This window comes from Mytilus edulis, chromosome 4 (assembly GCF_963676685.1).
Source record: "Mytilus edulis chromosome 4, xbMytEdul2.2, whole genome shotgun sequence".
Taxonomy (NCBI): domain Eukaryota; kingdom Metazoa; phylum Mollusca; class Bivalvia; order Mytilida; family Mytilidae; genus Mytilus; species Mytilus edulis.
In genome coordinates, this window is record NC_092347.1 from 91,860,981 (window position 1) to 91,883,635 (window position 22,655).

Genomic DNA, 22,655 nt, shown 5'->3' on the forward strand with positions numbered 1-22,655 from the left:
AAGCATTTAGAGCAAATCTGACAGGGGGTAAAATTGTTTATCAGATGAAGATCTATCTGCCCTGAAATTTTCAGATGAATCGGACAACCTGTTGATAGGTTGCTGCCCCTGAATTGGTAATTTTGAGAAAATTTTGCTGTTTTTGGTTATTATCTTGAATATTATTATAGATAGAGATAAACTGTAAACAGCAAAAATGTTCAGCAAAGTAAGATCTACAAATAAGTTAACATGACCAAAATGGTCTGTTGACCCCTTTTAGAAGTTATTGCCCTTTATAGTCAATTTTTAACCATTTTTCGTAAATCTTAATTATCTTTTACAAAAATCTTCTCCTCTGAAACTACTGGACCAAATTAAACCAAACTTGGCCACAATCATCATTGGGGTATCTAGTTTAAAAATTGTGTCCGGTGATCCGGCCAACCAACCTAGATGGCCGCCATGGCTAAAAGTAGAACATAGGGGTAAAATGCAGTTTTTGGTTTATCACTCAAAAACCGAAGCATTTAGAGCAAATCTGACATGTAGTAAAATTGTTTATCAGGTCAAGATCTATCTGCCCTGAAATTTTGAGATGAATGGGACAACTCTTTGATAGGTTGCTGCCCCTGAATTGGAAATTTTAAGGAAAGTTTGCTGTTTTTGGTTATTATCTTGAATATTATAATAGATATAGATAAACTGTAAAGAGCAAAAATGTTCAGCTAAGTCAGATCTACAAATAAGTCAACATGACCAAAATGGTCTGTTGACCCCTTTAGGAGTTATTGCCCTTTATAGTCAATTTTTAACCATTTTTCGTAAATCTTAGTTATCTTTTACAAAAATCTTCTCCTCTGAAACTACTGGACCAAATTAATCCAAACTTGGCCACAATCATCATTGGGGTATCTTGTTTAAAAATTGTGTCCGGTGACCCGGCCAACCAACCAAGATGGCCGCCATGGCTATAAATTGAACATAGGGGTAAAATGCAGTTTTTGGCTTATCACTCAAAAACCAAAGCATTTAGAGCAAATCTGACATGTGGTAAAATTGTTTATCAGGTCAAGATCTATCTGCAACAACAAAAGAAAGAGAGTTTTTAACGACCTCATCTGGCTATACAACCCTTGCACAATCAACTGAATTTTGCAGAAATCATTAATAGGATAGATTGCCCTTATATGATAATTTTTTATTACCTTTTTGTGTTTTTTTTAGCAAAGTGGGGGGGGGGGGGTTGCGCAACTACAAAACTACTTCACAACTTTCTCATTACTTTGCATTTCTTGTTAGATAAATTTTACAAAAATTCTCCCCTGAAACAACTGTCGAATTTAAACAAACTTGGTTTAAATCACCACTAGGATATCCAGGGACTACTGTGTATGATGACCCTGCCTGCCCACATGGCTGAAATAAAACATAGGTTTCAAATGCACTTTTAAGTATTATATCTCTGAAACTAAACGACGGTACAACAGTTGCATTTATCATGCAACAATTGTAAATAAAAATATCAGGTGAGCGACACAGGGTCCTTGGACCCTCTAGTTTTAAAATGACATCCCATATCAAATTTGAGTTGTGATCTACATACATAGTATATATATATATATGCTAATGAGAATTTTACATTATTAATAGCCAATTATTATATTAGATTAAATCAATTCATTTGAAATTTCTTCTTTTTAATAAGGTTCCAAATGAACCCTAAAAGTCAATTCATATATAACAATTTAAGGGAAGCTGTATATTTATGAATTATGAGTGAAGAATAAGATTTAGTGCTTTATTATATAAGACTGGGTCATATTTTACATGTTAATAAAATGGGTACATTGTTTAAGCAAAATTGTACCACCAACAACACCCCCCCCCCCTTTTCCCCATCTATCCAAAAAAACATTTTATCCATAATTTATATTCTTCTCTTTATCATTGAAAGGGTAACATACACCAAGGTGAGCAACACAGGCCCTTTACAGCTTCTTGTTTATTCTTAAGTATAAAAGGTAAAAGACGTTATGGCCGTTTATTAAAATTTGAATCTGATGGTTCAGTTTGCATATAAAATTGTATAAAATATCATAAACCCTGTATTTTTTGCCATAGGAAGAAGATACAGACCCAGCTTAAGATGTCAGAAGTACTTACCACAGATATGGATAGAGATGCTCTCAATAATGATGGTTTTAGGTAATGCTTATTTGTATGCCCCTTTTATGGTCATTATGTTTTCTGTCCGTCCATCCGTTTGTCCTTCTGTCCCCCTTCAGGTTAAAGTTTTTGGTCACAGTAGTTTTTGATGAAGTTGAAGTCCTTTCAACTTGAAACTTAGTACACATGTTCCCTAGTATATGATCATTTTAGTGCCATATTAGAGTTTTTACCCTAATTTCACGGTCCACTGACAGAGAAAATGATAGTGCGATTGCATTGGGTCATCAATGTACTATGAGCACATTCTTGTTCTAATTATGTTTTCTTCCTTTAATTTCATGTTAACAAGCTTAATCATATTCTTCCAGTTTGTAGAGTAAACAAAATTAAACAAGGCTAAAACAAATCTTACAAAATACAAATATAACTTTGTAAATGTAAACCAGAATATTTAAGCCAAACAAAAAATGTGTATTTCCTATTACATCTTTGAAAATAAGTAGGGTAGGTAGGTGGGATTTTTTTTTTAACATTTTTTTCATGCCCCATTTATGGGAATAATGTTGTCTGGTCTGTACGTCCGTTCGTTACAAGAAGTTTTAAAAACCTTCATTGCATCAAGTTGCATGCAGTATAAAAAATATTTGATAGCTTGCCAACATTCAGAAAACCCTTTGTTGAAACCTTTACAACAAAATCTATATACTAATTGTCAAATATTGAACTTTAATAAGATTATTAATGGGAGGGAGAGAAGAGGGTTTACAAATTAGGAGAATCACATTTATGTATATACTAATTATCAAACATGAGTGTCAAATAGTGAATACATTTGTAGTAATACAATTTCAATAATTTCTTTTTTTCAGGTTATCTGTTATATCATCAACAGTAGTGTTACTGGAACAATTTTCTGCAGTTTATGATAATTACCCATCATACCAAGAAATATTTTCACCAATCAAATGTCAGTGTGGTAAACTTCCTGTCAATAATTACCCAGAATCCTTGCAGAAACAAATACAAAGACTTGTAAATAATATTACTGATGGGATGGAAACTAAACGAAAGCCATTACTCATGCAGAAAAAGAAACCACCACCACTGAAAATGTTTGAACCAAAAATAGAAGAAGTGTATGTTATTTAAGACCTTTGATTATAGAGTTAGAAACATATTTTTACTGAGATTTGAAAATGTATACATAAATTATTATAATACAGTTTATTTTTCTTTATTTTGGTGGGGAGGGGATAAATATGTACCTAACCTGAATACAGAATGTCAGAAATTTGCAGAGCAAAATATTGAATCAAATAATTTATTCCATTTATTATTTTGATTAACATAAAATGACCCTTTGGTATGTCAGTTGTTTTCTTTTTGTTTGACATGTTTGATTTTATTTGCAATTTAATAAGGGACTTTCCATTTTGAATTTTCCTTGGTGTTTGTATTTTTGTTATTTCACTTTTTGGTATCCTTTGGCACTCTTCATTTGGGACTAAGACTACTCAATACTGTAAATATCGAAGCACATTCACAAAGAACCTTCAGAGTATTCCTTTTATTGAGTACAATTGTATTCATTTAACTTTCCAACTGTTAGAAGTGAAAGGGCATTAAAAAAATTAACATAAATTAATCATTGTGATATATTCTTGTTTCAGATTACTAAAAATGTACCACTGTTTCATATGTAGGCTTTTGTTTTCTAGGTTTGATGATAGAAAGAAAAGGAAGGGTGGATCAAAGGAAATAAATGAAAAACAGAAACTTGTACATAAATACAAAAAGGAGATGAAGGGAGCCATTAGAGAAATAAGAAAAGATTCCTATATGATAGCTCAAGTACAGTTCCAGGAACAAAAAGAAAAGTAAGCATCATTCTTTATACTCACACTTACTGTGTTATTGTTATTATCAATGGGGTACAAAATAAAGTGGTTATAATGGAAGTATGAATTCAAGTGTTCAACCAAATACAAATATACTATAAATTTGTTTGATGAAATTTGCATACCCATTTTAAGCTCACCAGGACTGGGTTGCACAAACGTCTATTAAGTTAATAGACTATTAACTTCTAATAGACTATTAAATGTCTAATTGACAATAAGTTAATAGAGTGATTTAATAGCGTTGCACGAATCACTTTTAAGGATACTATTAACTATAAATAGACAATCATTTTAATAGTCAATTAAGCTCCATTTAATTCTGTGATTTTCATCATTTTATCACAACGTCATTTCTATTTTTTCGATTTTCATAATTTTCACGACGTCATCATGATTTTCACGATTTTCATCAATTTTTCATGACGTCAACACGATTTCAGCGATTTTCATCAATTTTTCATGACGTCAACACGATCATTCAGCGATTTCATCATTTTTCAACGGGGTTGTGTTCAACATCGAGCAGCTAAATAATGCTACGTAGTGCTACGTAGATTTATGACTATTGAACGTGTAGCTAGCCTAGCTTCTATCAACATCTACGTAGCTGCTATAATTATAGGCTAGCTACACGTTCAATAGTCATATATCTACGTAGCCGCTTATATATTGAACGCAACCCTGGGTCTACTTTTAATTGACACCAAAGCATAAAATACAAGAAATTGCATATGTTGTATTGAAAAAGATAGAAAGTCTCGAAAAACAAGGGGAATAGGGGAATAAAAAAGTATTAGTCTTAAATTCCATTATGTTACTAATTTAAATATAAAGTTTATTGTCGACGTCTACAAAAGAAAATTGACAACTGCAGCCTGCTATATTTATATCTTCCATTTCGAGAGACTGACTCAATCTAAGTCGATTTTTCACTTCGTTTTTTAACTCGAATAAATTACTATAGTATTTGACACAATCGTGGTAAAATCAGAAATTTTTAATCTCCCATGAGAGAAATTTAGCCGCTAATTTATTTCAAACAAGATACAAGAAATTACTTGTGTTGTCATTGAAAGGGATTAAAAATTCTCGGAAAAATACACAAGGGGAGAAATTAAGTATCATAAATCGGGGCAGCCCCGTTATTCAGATGTCCCATTAGTCCGACACCCCATTGGTCCAACAACCCAATAGGCTGACGCCCCATTAGTCCGATACCCCATGATAGTCCGATACCCCAAATAGTCTGACATGGAATAATTCAACAACTTTTTTAAATAAATAATTTTGATTTCAAGAGAATAATCCCATCAGTTAAACCTATTCCTCCTGATAGTCCTAAAAATAATAATACAAGTAACATATCATAAAGTACTTACAATTTTGCGTGATGTCCAGTGGCAAATATTACTGACATGTATGTTCAGGCCGAGAACAATCACTTGACATTAAAAAAAAATAGATAGGCCCTGTAATAGTTGCCATCCGGCTTGAAAAAATGTCAATGACACTTGTACTGCCACTATAAAATGAAAGTACATACTAGTATTGAATAGGAACCGCCGCGAATTTGCCTTGTAGCAGGCTCAGGCAATTTATCACGGTCGGTTGGTAGATATGTATTAGTGAAAGTAGTCGGATATATTCACCCCTAAAAATAAAGAATGAATGAGACGCGGTGTAGCGAACATTTTGTCAAACTAAATAAGCTTTGTGAAGCTTTATCGGATAACTAACATGACGATACACAGCTATGTATCTCTCCCAAAGCAGAGAAATTAGAAAGTTAAGGCTCCAGTTAGGCTTTACCGCTTAGACGATTGTATGCGAGATGCTTAGTTTAGTGTACAGAATTATTTTGAGATGAACATTAGTTTAGTTAGTCTATATATACAACAATGTTTATACGCTACTTAATTGAAGAGTGAATTATTTAAAGTTAATACGCGGTACATTGAACTATAAAGACAGTGGTAAACCAAATAGAACTTTGTAAAGTTTGCCGCGTTCTCTGTGAGGAATCTGTTATAATAAGTTTACAACAGCAAAAAATGCTCGTAAATCGGAATAGTGAAAACTTGCACCTTCCGTTGTGAGTGTCAAAAGAGTAGGTGTTGGTTGCTAGAGTAATTTTCGTGTCGCATGTTTGCATATGTTGTTTAACTCTATATAAGGTATGGGGGAATCTGCATTCAAAATATTTTTTTTCATCTGATAGACCAGAAATATTTTTTTCCATAAAATTGGGGATCAGAATATTTTTTTTTAGGAAAAAACCATAACCCCCTTGAAGTTAAATGGTCGTTCCCTGATCACATGAACATTTTTCTTTATGAAGAGAGACTGCACTGCTGATGACTTTTCTTTTTTTTAGTAGAATGTGTTCCCACTGTCTTATGTACCAAAACTTGCAAAGTTTTCAGTTTCTTTATATGCATATGGTCATGGAATTTCTTTGATAGTTATATCCAATAGGTGGCATGCTAAAATCTGTTTCTGTGATATTAGAACGAATAGTTCAAATACCATGTCAACAATTCTACCAAGGGTGTCTGGATTGGAGAGGAGGGGATCTTTCATATCTGTATTCTTTAAAATGTTTGCCATTTTCTCTATTCTTTATACTTTTTGCCCATTATTTTAGGACCTAATTTTTCTCTATTCTTTAACACCCCCCCCCCCCCCCCCCCTTCATTATTTTCTATTCTGTAAATCCACATCAACATCCTCATGAAGCTCTACTCATTTAGTATATTTTCTATTACAGCAGTTATTAACCTTTGTCGGCCTATTGGGGTGTTGGACCAGTGGGGTGTCGGAATATCTGGGCGATCCCCAAAAGTACAATAATTGTTTATGTTTTTATGAACCCTATCCCATGTCAATATCAGATATTTGTTTGAAGTTTATACCCAAGATATACAAAAGTGTCGGATAGTTTCGTTTCATTTATATTACAGTTTTCAGTTGCAAAAAAAATGTTAGATATGTATTATTGGCTATAAATATTATGGACAATTTACACTATGCCATCTTTATTTAAAAAACTAAATTATTTCACTGTGTAATATATCAAAATTATCACGTAGTTTCTCTTTATGTCCTACGAATAACAATGTATGGTATTGTGCACTGTTCTGTTATTTGTGTTTCTTATCTGTAGTAATCATTAAAATGTTAACTTGGCATGCCATACTTGATAGAAATGCGGACGTGAAAGAAAGCACTCTTTATCAACACGTCAATGGAGATTACATTTACACATTCTTCGTTTATACATCGTATTTCAGGGAAAATGTGTATTAATTTTCAATGTTGACACCAATATCGATCTGCTGGATGTAGAATTTTACGAAGAAAAACTAGGGCTGTAATTTAAAACTGCCATATTTGTTATTACATACACCTTATCGCTATTTGTCCGCCATTACTGGATATCACACAGGTTCCCGTAAAATGTTGACGTCATAAAACAAAATATCTGACGCCACAATGGAAAAGTGATTGTTGTTGACGTCAAAAGTCCAAGCGGCCGGGTCAGCCGGGATTAGCGATAAGGTGTATAGCAAAGACTGGTTAAATCATTGACAATATTATAATATTGACCTAGTCCAAATAATTATGACGTCTGGCAAGGCTATTTTAATTTTTTTTTCTGGGACGCCTTCCATTGATATTGTTATCGTTCGATGCAGTCCGGTGTATCCGCGCATTGCAGAATTATTTTGAGAAGAACATTAGTTTAGTTTGTTTATGGACAATATACACCATGCCATCCTAAATAATAATAAAAAAGATCAAAATTATCACGCAGTTTCTCTTATCTCCTACGAATAACAATGTATGTTATTGTACATTATTGTGCACTGTTCTGTTATCCATTTCTCAAATCTGTAGTAATCATTAAAATGTTAACTCGGCATGCCATACTTAATAGAAATGCGGACGTGAATGAAAGCACTCTTTAATCAAAGCGTCAACGGAGATTGCACATTCTTCACCCTTGTTATAAAAGGTTTTCAAATGTCCAATGCTTTCGTCCATGCATGCCTTCTAAAAATTGTTAATTTTGGAGAATGGATTTTATACTAAGAAATATATTTCAGTTTGAACAAAGCATACTGCGAAGGATGTGGGCAAAAGTATTTTTTTCTTCAGTTTAATGACACTTGTCGTATTGAAAATAAAACCATTGTTTCCCTAATAGATTCATAATGAAAATGGTTAATCATAAATAAACAATTATATCTTCATTTATGCTTCAAAAACTTATCAATTTTTATCTTTTCTTTCTATTATTATTTTAATAATAACAAAAACAATTCTTTTTGTGACGAAATCATACAATGTGGGATATCAGCGGCTGTGCGAGGCTCTCAGTCCGTCAAGTCATCGAGTTGAGAAGCCTGTCACGGTATTTTTCGGCTGATTTTGAGGTACAAGTAATCCAAGCACTTGTATGGCATCCATTTTAAATGTACAATTAAGGACTTAATAGCGCTCCTTCGTTCAATTAAATTTAATAGTGAGTTAATAGACTATTAACGTTAATTAAATTTTGTGCAACGCAAGTAATAGACTATTAAATTTAAGTGTACTTTTAATAGACTATTAACTTTAATAGACGTTTGTGCAACCCAGTCCTGGTCTAATGAGCCTATTGAGCTTTTCTCATTAAGGTTGTTTCTACCATCCATCCTTGTGGTTTGTTAATTTTTATGAAAAATCATTTCCTCTAAAACTAATTGGCCAAGTTTAACCAAACTTTGCCACAATCATCATTTTGATATTTATTGTCTGATGACCCAGTCTTCCAACCAAGAATGCTGACATTGCTCAAAATATAACATAGGAATCAGGGATGGGGTCCATTACTTTAAAATGTAATCGATTAAATTACAATAACTTTGCTTATAAAATGTAATCGATTACATTACAATTACACCCTATTTCAAATGTAATTGATTACATTAGATTACTTTTCTTTAAAGTAATCATGATTACTTGTGATTACTTATGATTACACTGTATATTGCAATATTACAGAATTTCTAATAACTTTTTATCCTTACGAAAAAGTCAATTTTCATACTTATATGAAATTGGAGTTAATATCCGAAATGTTAAATCAATGATTAAAAAGGCTTTCAAGAAATACTCTTATATCATAAGAGCTCAATCTCACAAACTCTGGAAAGAAAATTCCTTTAGTAAACTGTTAACAAAATAAAACACTTGGTTATACAAAACTTGTTATATAGATGACAATTTTTATCACATTAAACAAAGTCCAATCATATCGAACACTAGTTTCATGATTTTTTTATTCATGCTTTACATTTTCATATTGTCTATCAAATACTATTTTCCTGTACCAGTATACAAGATTTGTAATCAGCAAGTAATCATATGAATGTAATCTTAAAGTAATCATGATTACACCTGTTTTTTGGGAATGTAATCGATTATATTACGATTACTTGTAATCAGAAATGGCATGATTACTGATTACATAGGATTACACTGCAAAATTTAAATGATTACAGCTGGTTACGATTACTGATTATGATTTCCCCATGCCTGATAGGAATACAATGCAAAAGTTTGTCTAATTTTTTGAAAACTACTATATAGGAAATGAGACATAGGCAAAAATGTTCCGAATATTGAGCTCTATCTATTGAACATTACAATGTTCAGAATGTTGAGCTCTATCTATTGAACATTACAATGTTCAGAATGTTGAGCTCTATCTATTGAACATTACAATGTTCAGAATGTTGAGCTCTATCTATTGAACATTACAATGTTCAGAATGTTGAGCTCTATCTATTGAACATTACAATGTTCAGAATGTTGAGCTCTATCTATTGAACATTACAATGTTCAGAATGTTGAGCTCTATCTATTGAACATTACAATGTTCAGAATGTTGAGCTCTATCTATTGAACATTACAATGTTCAGAATGTTGAGCTCTTTCTATTGAACATTACAATGTTCAGAATGTTGAGCTCTATCTATTGAACATTACAATGTTCAGAATGTTGAGCTCTATCTATTGAACATTACAATGTTCAGAATGTTGAGCTCTATCTATTGAACATTACAATGTTCAGAATGTTGAGCTCTATCTATTGAACATTACAATGTTCAGAATGTTGAGCTCTATCTATTGAACATTACAATGTTCAGAATGTTGAGCTCTATCTATTGAACATTACAATGTTCAGAATGTTGAGCTCTATCTATTGAACATTACAATGTTCAGAATGTTGAGCTCTTTCTATTGAACATTACAATGTTGAGAATGTTGAGCTCTTTCTATTGAACATTACAATGTTGAGAATGTTGAGCTCTATCTATTGAACATTTAGTATGGACAATGTTGAGAATGTTTTGCTCTATCTATTGAACATTTAGTATTGACAATGTTGAGAATGTTGAGCTCTATCTATTGAACATTTAGTATTGACAATGTTGAGAATGTTGAGCTCTATCTATTGAACATTTAGTATTGACAATGTTCAGAATGTTGAGCTCTATCTATTGAACATTTAGTATTGACAATGTTCAGAATGTTGAGCTCTATCTATTGAACATTTAGTATGGACAATGTTGAGAATGTTTAGCTCTATCTATTGAACATTTAGTATGGACAATGTTGAGAATGTTTAGCTCTATCTATTGAACATTTAGTATTGACAATGTTCAGAATGTTGAGCTCTATCTATTGAACATTTAGTATGGACAATGTTGAGAATGTTTAGCTCTATCTATTGAACATTTAGTATTGACAATGTTGAGAATGTTGAGCTCTATCTATTGAACATTTAGTATTGACAATGTTGAGAATGTTGAGCTCTATCTATTGAACATTTAGTATTGACAATGTTCAGAATGTTGAGCTCTATCTATTGAACATTTAGTATGGACAATGTTGAGAATGTTTAGCTCTATCTATTGAACATTTAGTATGGACAATGTTGAGAATGTTTAGCTCTATCTATTGAACATTTAGTATTGACAATGTTCAGAATGTTGAGCTCTATCTATTGAACATTTAGTATGGACAATGTTGAGAATGTTGAGCTCTATCTATTGAACATTTAGTATTGCCAATGTTCAGAATGTTGAGCTCTATCTATTGAACATTTAGTATTGACAATGTTCAGAATGTTGAGCTCTATCTATTGAACATTTAGTATTGACAATGTTCAGAATGTTGAGCTCTATCTATTGATCATTTAGTATTGACAATGTTGAGAATGTTGAGCTCTATCTATTGAACATTTAGTATTGACAATGTTGAGAATGTTTAGCTCTATCTATTGAACATTTAGTATTGACAATGTTGAGAATGTTTAGCTCTATCTATTGAACATTTAGTATGGACAATGTTGAGAATGTTTAGCTCTATCTATTGAACATTTAGTATGGACAATGTTGAGAATGTTTAGCTCTATCTATTGAACATTTAGTATTGACAATGTTCAGAATGTTGAGCTCTATCTATTGAACATTTAGTATGGACAATGTTGAGAATGTTTAGCTCTATCTATTGAACATTTAGTATTGACAATGTTGAGAATGTTGAGCTCTATCTATTGAACATTTAGTATTGACAATGTTGAGAATGTTGAGCTCTATCTATTGAACATTTAGTATTGACAATGTTGAGAATGTTGAGCTCTATCTATTGAACATTTAGTATTGACAATGTTCAGAATGTTGAGCTCTATCTATTGAACATTTAGTATTGACAATGTTGAGAATGTTGAGCTCTATCTATTGAACATTTAGTATTGACAATGTTCAGAATGTTGAGCTCTATCTATTGAACATTTAGTATGGACAATGTTGAGAATGTTTAGCTCTATCTATTGAACATTTAGTATGGACAATGTTGAGAATGTTTAGCTCTATCTATTGAACATTTAGTATTGACAATGTTCAGAATGTTGAGCTCTATCTATTAAACATTTAGTATGGACAATGTTGAGAATGTTTAGCTCTATCTATTGAACATTTAGTATTGACAATGTTGAGAATGTTGAGCTCTATCTATTGAACATTTAGTATTGACAATGTTGAGAATGTTGAGCTCTATCTATTGAACATTTAGTATTGACAATGTTCAGAATGTTGAGCTCTATCTATTGAACATTTAGTATTGACAATGTTCAGAATGTTGAGCTCTATCTATTGATCATTTAGTATTGACAATGTTGAGAATGTTGAGCTCTATCTATTGAACATTTAGTATTGACAATGTTGAGAATGTTTAGCTCTATCTATTGAACATTTAGTATTGACAATGTTGAGAATGTTTAGCTCTATCTATTGAACATTTAGTATGGACAATGTTGAGAATGTTTAGCTCTATCTATTGAACATTTAGTATGGACAATGTTGAGAATGTTTAGCTCTATTTATTGAACATTTAGTATTGACAATGTTCAGAATGTTGAGCTCTATCTATTGAACATTTAGTATGGACAATGTTGAGAATGTTTAGCTCTATCTATTGAACATTTAGTATTGACAATGTTGAGAATGTTGAGCTCTATCTATTGAACATTTAGTATTGACAATGTTGAGAATGTTGAGCTCTATCTATTGAACATTTAGTATTGACAATGTTGAGAATGTTGAGCTCTATCTATTGAACATTTAGTATTGACAATGTTGAGAATGTTGAGCTCTATCTATTGAACATTTAGTATTGACAATGTTGAGAATGTTGAGCTCTATCTATTGAACATTTAGTATTGACAATGTTGAGAATGTTGAGCTCTATCTATTGAACATTTAGTATTGACAATGTTGAGAATGTTGAGCTCTATCTATTGAACATTTAGTATTGACAATGTTCAGAATGTTGAGCTCTATCTATTGAACATTTAGTATTGACAATGTTGAGAATGTTGAGCTCTATCTATTGAACATTTAGTATTGACTATCTCCTATAGTAGTTATTACCTTTAGATGATGATTTTTACCTTTTATCTCATTAATGCCTACAATCTTAAAAATATAAAAGGTAAAAATTAACTTGAAATCAATTAATTGACCAGTAAGACTTTATCTATAAATTAGTAGAATTTAGCAAAAATAGTATGTGTACTCCTGTAGAATAAGTGCCCTTGATGTTTATTTTAAAATAAAACTTAATACTAGAAAAAGACCCTTTTTTTAAAGATGGATATTTTTTGTTATTTTTGCAGGGATGATGAGAGAAAGAGGAAGGTGAAACAGTTATATGGATTGTTAGCCAATCAAGAAGGGGATTACAGAGCAATGAAAAGAAATAAAAGTCACAATGAGAATAAAGAAAAATAAATAAATATCTGCTTAGTTATTGAACATTGTTATTTATTTCTCCAGTTAATAAAGTATAGGAAAGTTATCTACACGACAGCTGACTTTTTACTAGACTCAAATGTTGCATACCCTAAGCTTACATTACATATCTGGCGAATTCTAAGTACCAGTATGTTTCTGTTCTACATCTAGAAAAAAAGATGTGTATTGTTCAAGTTAAGAAAAGCTAGCACGAAGGACAGTAGTTTTAGCTTAGTTTAATGTTCCTAAGTTCATATTCATAAATTATGCCTGATCAATATCATGAGTGCATATTTGAGATAAAAGTTTTTTATTTATTAGTATCTTGATAGTGAGGTGTAAAATGTTGCCAAATATAATGCCTTCCAATGTTAACATGAGCATAGAGCATGACATGAGCGAATTATGTCAATTCTAACATTTTGGGAATAATTCTGTCATTATTTCGATTCTAATAAACCAATTTGGTGGTATTGTGTTTGTGTGTTTACCTGAAATCTCGGAGGTTGTGGGTTTGACCCTGGACGGGTCATACCAAAGGCTTTTAATTAGGTGTATGCTGCTTCCCTAATAGTATGGGGCATTATGAAGTAAGAGCAAAGACTAGTCAGTTCTAAATTAGATTAATGTATCCTTGCAAATGGTTAGGTGCCATGTCTTCCTGTTAACGTTGAAACCTTGTAAACTGGTATGTTAAAATACGCTTCACCATGTCTATCCTGTACAAAACAGGATGAATATGCATTTTCACATTAAAATGTTCTCATCCTGAATGTGCATAATGATTTGCCGCTGGACATTAGGCCTCCAGCCATCATTATCATCATCGATTCTAATAGGAAACTTATAACTTCTTTTTACAAAAGCTGACTTATAATACACGTTTTAAATCAGCTATTTAGATTTGATGAAGCCAAAATGATAGAAAAAGTTCACCTTTTGACGATATTATTTCAATTGAAATGCCAATCGCATGCAGTCCATATCCTATTTGAATAAGTACATAGTTTTTGTCAAGTCGTGCATAAAGCTTGATGTGGGGTAGTGATCTGGTGGATGTGGCCTAGGAGGTGTTAATTAACTTTAATATTTCAGAAGGTAAAAGTCTTTGATGCATCATACTTGTTTATGCCTAATGTTATGATTTGTCCGTCTGTCATATGTCCTTTGTCTGTGACCTCATTTTCATTGTCCGTTGACTTTGAAAATAAAGTTTAGATCGTTTGAAATGTAAATTTCTCACTTATGAGTGAAAGGATAACTATGTTTAGTTTGTGCATTCCTCACATGGTCCTCATGTTGTCATACTGTTTACCAAGACCTCATTCCATGGATCAGTGAACAAGGTTTAGTTTTCATGGGCAAGTTCATATCTCAGATACTCTATGCGATAGGTTTACAATATTGTGTGTGTGTGTGTGTGTGTAATGATTGTAAGGCGTACTGACAGGTCTCATCTCACCTTTGTAAGCGATAGGTTTACCATATTGTGTGTGTGTAATGATTGTAAGGCGTACCGACCGGTCTCATCTCACCTTGGCCATGAAGTTTCAGAGGTCAAAGTTTAGTTTTGGTGTTTCGGTTTTATTTAATATTGTATGTAATAGGTCTGCTATATTTTTTGTATGCAAATAATTCAAGATGTAATTGTCAAATTGGCAGGTTATATTTTGAACTAGACCTCATTTTCACAGTTCATTGCTCAGTGTAATGTGCTTGTATTTTGGTCTAAAAAGTCGACAATATTTGGTGCATGAAATGACTAAGGTTTATATGTCTGTCTGGCAGGTATCATCTGACCTCGACCTCATATCCATTTTCAATGGTCAATGTTAAGTTTTCCTGGTAAATTTTGATTCTTAGATATTCTATTTGATCCATGGAAATTGTACATGTCTCTCCTGGTATCGATGATGACTTTATTTCGACAGGGTTCATCTGATCATAACCCAATATCATGGTTCATTAAGCCAAACAAGTACAAAGTTGAAGAGCATTGAGGATCCAAAATTCCAAAAAGTTGTGCCAAATACGGCTAAAGTAATAATCTATGCCTGGGATAAGAAAATCCTTAGTTTTTCGAAAAATTCAAAGTGTTGACTACTGGGCTGGTGATACCCTCGGGGACGAAACGTCCACCAGCAGTGGCATTGACCCAGTGGTGTAAATACTATATTCGATCTATGGAATGATTGTAAAGTTCTCATGAATTTCTGGATTGGATTATCTGACCTTGTCCTCATTTTCTTTCTTGGATCATGTTAAGTTAATGTGATCCATGTAGAACAACTTTACTATTATATTTAACATTGCCATTAAAGTGCGAGGTTTGGCATGCCACAAAACCAGGTTCAACCCACCATTTTTAGTTCACCTGACCTGAAAGGTCAAGTGAGCTTTTCTCATCACTTGGCGTCCGTTGTCCGGAGTCCTGCGTCCGTCGTCCGTAAACTTTTACAAAAATCTTCTCCTCTGAAACTACTGGGCCAAATTTAACCAAACTTTGCCACGATCATCCTTGGGGTATCTAGTTTAAAAAATCTGTCCGATGACCTGGCCATCAAACCAAGATGGCTGCCATGGCTAAAAATAGTACACAGGGGTAAAATGTATATTTTGGCTTATATCATTAAAACTAAAGCATTTAGAGCAAATCTGACAAGGTAAAATTGTTGATCAGGTCAAGATCTATCTGCCCTGACATTTTCAGACGAATCGGACAACCTGTTGTTAGGTTGCTGCCCCTGAATTGGTAATTTTAAGGAAATTTTGCAGATTTTGGTTATTATCTTGAATACTATTATAGATAGAGATAAACTGTAAACAGCAATAATGTTCAGCAAAATAAGACCTACAAATAAGTCAAACATTACCAAAATTGTCAGTCAACCTCTTAAGGAGTTTTTGCCCTTTATAGTAAATTTTAACAACTTTTTCGTCATTTTTTGTAACTTTCTTCTCTGAAACTACTGGGCCAAATTTAAACTAACTTTACCACAATCATAATTGTGGTATATAGTTTTAAAAATGTGTCCGATGACCTCACCTACCCAACAAAATGGCCGACATGGCTAAAATTAGAGCATAGTGGTAAAATGCAGTTTTTGCTTGATATCTTTGGAACTAAGACATTTAAGGCAAATCTTTCAACATTTTAATGTCCATCAGAATAAGATCTATCCCCTCACAAATTTTCAGATGAATCCTACAACCCGTTGTTGGGTTGCTGCCCTAAAATTGGTAATTTTAAGGAAAATTTGCAGTTTGTGGTTATTATCTTGAATACTATTAAAGATAGAGATAAACTGTAAACATCAATAATGTTCAGCAAAGTAAGATCTACACATAAGTCAAACATGACCAAAATTGTCAGAGAACACCTTAAGGAGTTATTGTCCTTTATAGTCAATATTGAACAACTTTTCGTCATTTTTGTTACTTGTACAAAAATCTTCTTTTCTAAAACTATGGGCCAAATTTAACCAAACTTGGCCACAATCATTACTAGGATATCTATTTAAAAAAAGTGTCTAATGACCCCGCCTACCAACCAAGATGGCCGACATCAGTAAATACAGTAACAGGTGAGCGACACAGGATCTTGAGAGCCTCTAGTTTTCTTTTAGAAATGTCCTGTACCAAGTCAGGAATATGGCCATTGTTATATTATAGTTCGTTTCTGTGTGTGTTACATTTTAACGTTATGTTTCCGTTGTGTCGTTTATTTTCTTTTATATTAGAGTGTGAATTCACATTACTTTAAGACGTGTCACGGTACTTTTCTATCCCAAATTCATGTACTAGAGTATTTGGTTTTGAAGTTATGTTTGTTGTTCTCATCGGATTTTGTCTAATGCTTAGTCCGTTTCTGTGTGTTTTAATGTTGTGTCGTTGTTCTCCTCTTATATTTACTGCGTTTCCCTCAGTTTTAGTTTGTTACCCCGATTTTGTTTTTGTCCATAGATTCACGAGTTTTGAACAGTGGTATACTACTGTTAACTTTATTTGTGCTTTATATTTTATTATAAGAAAGCAGGCTAGACATTTCAGAGTGTGTGTTCTGTGTGTATAAAGCAAACGAAGAAAGTCATATTAAAATATAACATTGAAACACAAATGCTAGGTAAATCATGACCTAGATCATAAGCCTGATACCTTTGATAATTATAAGCATGTCGAAATGTATTATTGCATTGTTTATTTGTGTATTACTCTGCCCTGAATGTTCTTACATTTACTAGTATTTGAACTCTATTCCTGTCATGTATTGTTGTCATTTTGATGTTATATAACATTGCAATAAAAGCGGGATGTTTGGTTAGCCGCAAAGCCAGGTGCAACCCACCATTTGTTTTTTTTCTAAAAATATCCTGTACCAAGTCAGGAAACGACAGATGTTATCTTACAGTTCGTTTCTGTGTGTGTTACATTGTCATTTGGTTTTTTGTTGCACTTTAGTGAATCTGTTGTATCGTTGCTTTCGTCTTATAGTTGACGTGTTTCCATCGATTTTAGTTTGTAACCCGGATTTCTCTCCAATCGATTTATGACTTTCGAAAAACGGTTTACTACTGTTGCCTTTATTTAGAATGGAATTTCCAGCAAAAAAAGTTTTTCTTTATAAATTTACATTATGTAATACTTGTGATACGTTATATTTTAAAGTGTTTTCATATGAGAATTGCAAACATAACTCGCTTTAACTGTTGGATACTAGGTGTATACATCACCTGTATCCAATTATCTCTGTTTGGTTTGACCTATAAGATTATAATATTAGAACTAAGTCAAGTCAAATAAATTTACAATTGGTGGCCAATTAGTATCTTTGTTTTCTAACTGTGAACATATGTATATATATTTACAAACAAATGATTATCAAATTCTAAAACCATAATGAATTAAATTTCACCATATATCAATTTTATATACTCAGCTTAAAAGCTACATTATAAAGGTTTATTTCTAGTGATGAAAACAAATATATCAACATTTGTGGTATTTATGTTTTGTTGCTCTGTTAGTTCTTCTATATCAGCATTAATTTGACGGACACTTTCATGTACTAGAATTTGACTTTGACAAAAATGCTTATGAATAGGAATATAGTGTTAGCATAATTAAAAACGTTAGATGTCCATATTTCAATTACTAGTAGTTGTTTAGAAATAATGCTGATGACATTTTTAGAAGAATATGTGTTGTGTGTAATACAATTCAAAGGCCTCAATTTGTGATCGATTCTCCATCTTGAACATTGAGAATGTCCTTAATCTATGACAGATCTAACATTATAAGTATACAAAGTCACACGAATGTAACAATAAGAAGGGGAGGATATCCTTATGTATATGCGTTTTTAAAAGGCATCGATAAACTTGAATATGCTGTCAGCAAGACAGTTAGATATATAGAGTTACCGGGAAAATTATTTATCTAATGCCTAGTTTAGGTTATATTTGTAGAATCATAAGTAGAAATTTGACGAAGTTGGTTGCTACTTCTGGTCTTTGGGACGGAAGAATACTTTTAACATTAAAAGCACACCAGGAAATGAATGTTTGGTTGAATAATTGTCATATATATTTTAACAAACCTATTTACTCGACAAAATAGCGTATAAAGACGCTAGCAGTTACGCATGTGCCTGTTTTATAGTAGAGACGGTTCATCAATACAACAAAGGTAATATATGCCTGAGGTAGAAAAGCCTTAGTATTTCAAAAATTCAAAATTTTGTGAACAGTAAATTTATAAATATAACCATATCAATGATAATTCATGTCAGCACAAAAGTGCTGACTACTGGGCTGGTGATACCCTCGGGGAAATGAATCTCCACCAGCAGTGGCATCGACCAAGTGATAGCAAATAAACTCATCATAGATACCAGGACTAAAAATTGTATATACGCCAGACGCGCGTTTCGTCTACAAAAGACTCATCAGTGACGCTTGAATTCAAAAAAGTTAAAAATGCCAAATAAAGTACGAAGTTGTAGAGCATTGAGGACCAAAATTCCTAAAAGTTTAGCCAAATACAGCTAAGGTAATATATGCATGAGGTAGAAAACCCTTAGTATTTCAAAAATTCAAAATTTTGTGAACAGTAAATTTCTAAATATAACCACTTTCTTCATGGTCTGTTATATTTAGCATTAAAGAAAGACCCCACTAAAAGTAAGTTTACGATTTGATATCAGTATACAAAACAGTTGACCAAATTTTGTTTCACAAATGGAATTCCTAGGATATTATGTCAATTTTAACCTATGTAATATGCACATTTATACAAATAAGTACTAACTAATTTGTTATCGCTGTTTAATTTTAAAAAAATATATAATTGAATGGAGGGAGGGTGGGTGGGGTTGGTAATTACTAATTTTCAAAACTTTATCACTATTTCAATATAAACAAAGCATAAAACATAATGCATTGATCTCATCATTCTTTAAATTATATCCAATCCATGAATATATTAAGATGTCCATCAATGAAATATATATGTTCAGAAATCTATATAACATAAAGATTATTTGTGTATAACCATATTTGTCAAGAAACTTGCAGTACTTGTGTGCATGAATGTATATTCTGTTTTCAAAATATCAATGATGTCATTGTTAAAGTAGTATTAAAAATTGGAGTTATCTTCCTTTGTCCATAATAAGTATTGCTTTCCAGTGCTTAATACAATACAATTTGATTTTTAGTTCCCACTGGTGAATGAAAACAATTGTTACCCTATAGTGCTTACACACACTTTGATTTGCATTGGTTTTTTGTGATGAAACAGTATGAATTTTACAGCATAAGGGTTCATTGTACAATATACTGATGATAAATGTACATGTATAAACACACAACATTAATTCTGCTTTCTTTGAGGATAGAGCGTATAGTCAAATATATCTTATTCATAATTTTCAATTGATATCCTTAAACATTTCATAAAAAAAATCATTTTAAAATTCGTCTCTGATTTTCATAAGCAAAAAAACTATTAAAACTGTTACAAGTTTCATTAAATGATTTTTTTTTATTATTATTTTTTTAAACTCTCTAGAAGCAGAAGGTTTAACAATAGTACTAGTATTATTATTTACTTTGTTTTCCAGTTGAACCAGTGATCCCTCCATTTAAACCTGTTGGTAAATCCATCAGCTTACTGGAGATAAAAAAAACAGTCAAGTAAGTTTGTTATAAACACAGTGATATGTTATCAACATCTGGTTTGAACTGAAATCAGCAATGTTTTGCTTTAGAAAAATCCTTAATATAGAAATATTTATTTAGTGTAATGTTTGGTGATCAAATGTTTATAATTAGCTTTGGGAATATCCACATTAAGTAAATCCTGGATGATTAGATGTTAATTTGAATAGGAAATATTCACATTAAGTAAATCCTGGATGATTAGATGTTAATTTGAATAGGAAATATTCACATTAAGTAAATCCTGGATGATTAGATGTTAATTTGAATAGGAAATATTCACATTAAGTAAATCCTGGATGATTAGATGTTAATTTGAATAGGAAATATTCACATTAAGTAAATCCTGGATGATTAGATGTTAATTTGAATAGGAAATATTCACATTAAGTAAATCCTGGATGATTAGATGTTAATTTGAATAGGAAATATTCACATTAAGTAAATCCTGGATGATTAGATGTTAATTTGAATAGGAAATATCCACATTAAGTAAATCCTGGATGATTAGATGTTAATTTGAATAGGAAATATTCACATTAAGTAAATCCTGGATGATTAGATGTTAATTTGAATAGGAAATATTCACATTAAGTAAATCCTGGATGATTAGATGTTAATTTGAATAGGAAATATTCACATTAAGTAAATCCTGGATGATTAGATGTTAATTTGAATAGGAAATATTCACATTAAGTAAATCCTGGATGATTAGATGTTAATTTGAATAGGAAATATTCACATTAAGTAAATCCTGGATGATTAGATGTTAATTTGGATAGGAAATATTCACATTAAGTAAATCACAGGTTATGAGATGTTTACTTGCTTTGGAATTGAGATATCCATATTTAGTATTTAGTAAGTGATTTAATGCCCAGTGACTATATTGGGGTGGAGGGGAGTGAGCTCACAAAAGTTCCTTTTTTTGCTTTGGGTATATATGTCCATATTTAGTTATTCCCATAGGATCAGATATTTTTTTTGCTTTGTGCATATCCACAAGAATTTTTTATAAGTTATCCACATTTAGTAATTCTTCAGTGATCAGGAGTTGATTTCACAAAAATACTTACGACTAAGATACCCCAGTCCCACTAGGCCACGATCGCACTACGATCTGTGAAAAATATGCAAATTTTGATGATCGTAGTGCGATCGTGTAGATCGCAATAAGGTCGTATCACGGTCTTGGTGAGGTCTTCAAGATCGTGAAGAGCGTGGCCAACTTTGAACATGTTCAAACAATTGTGGTGTGTTCGTGGCGAAATCATGTCATAGTAGAAGCGTAGTGAGAGAGCACTAAGATCGTAGTAAGATCACAAAGGTCACTGTACAATCGTAGCGAGAGTGTAGCGAAAGTGTGATTCTATTCTGAGAGACTGCTTTACGATCGCACAGCGACGTTATCACGACCTCACTACGACCATCACGTTCTCACTGCGACCCAACTACTCTTCCACTACGACTATACCACGCTGTTCGAGACCATAGTACGATTCTAGCACGCCCTTGCCGTCCTCATCACGCTCTTCTTACGACCTGACTTCGTTCACACTACGACCATCATTCTCATTGTCATTTTCACATAAAATATATAAAAAAAAAATCCCTAGATTTTGTTTGTTTGAATGTAATTATCCATTTGCTCTAACGTCTCAACCATGCTTCTCGTTTTTATATAGATTAGACGTTGGTTTTCCCGTTTAAATATTTTAACACTAGTAATATTTTGGGTCCTTTATAGCGTGCTGATTGATGTGAACCAAGGCTCCGTGTTGAAGGCCGTACCTTGGCCTATAATGGTTTACTTTTATAAATTGTTACTTGAATGGAGAGTTGTCTCATTGGCACTCATACCACATCTTCCTATATATATTGATAAATCTATGTCATCTCTGCTATCGTTCACTAAAATATCATCATTGAGCTTTATGGACCAGCAATAGGTTGTAATTTAGGTTGGATTGGTCGGTCCGACATCTCTGCTTGATCAGGTTCGTTCCTTTGCTCCCTCTGCCTCTACATCAACTCCTACCACC

The 22,655-nt window shown here is 32.4% G+C and overlaps 2 protein-coding genes across 6 annotated transcripts in view; one reads left to right on the forward strand and one right to left on the reverse strand.

The window, feature by feature from the left end:
• Nucleotides 1-22,655, forward strand: part of LOC139521041 (nucleolar protein 14-like) — a 93,449-nt gene that overhangs the window by 45,069 nt on the left and 25,725 nt on the right. For 3 of the 5 annotated variants that reach the window (XM_071314220.1, XM_071314221.1, XM_071314222.1), the window contains exons 19-22: nucleotides 2,104-2,187; nucleotides 3,021-3,287; nucleotides 3,870-4,028; nucleotides 13,279-13,472. The exons of 1 other annotated variant lie outside the window; for it this stretch is intronic. In XM_071314220.1, the coding sequence (XP_071170321.1) occupies nucleotides 2,104-2,187; nucleotides 3,021-3,287; nucleotides 3,870-4,028; nucleotides 13,279-13,393 (625 nt within the window). In that variant the 3' untranslated portion in view covers nucleotides 13,394-13,472. Of the gene's footprint in view, nucleotides 1-2,103; nucleotides 2,188-3,020; nucleotides 3,288-3,869; nucleotides 4,029-13,278; nucleotides 13,473-22,655 lie in introns of those variants that run through there. One more of the 5 variants, XM_071314223.1, reaches the window with a different exon arrangement.
• The window catches only part of LOC139521043 (uncharacterized), a 34,115-nt gene that overhangs the window by 3,907 nt on the left and 7,553 nt on the right, over nucleotides 1-22,655 (reverse strand). The window lies entirely within an intron of this gene.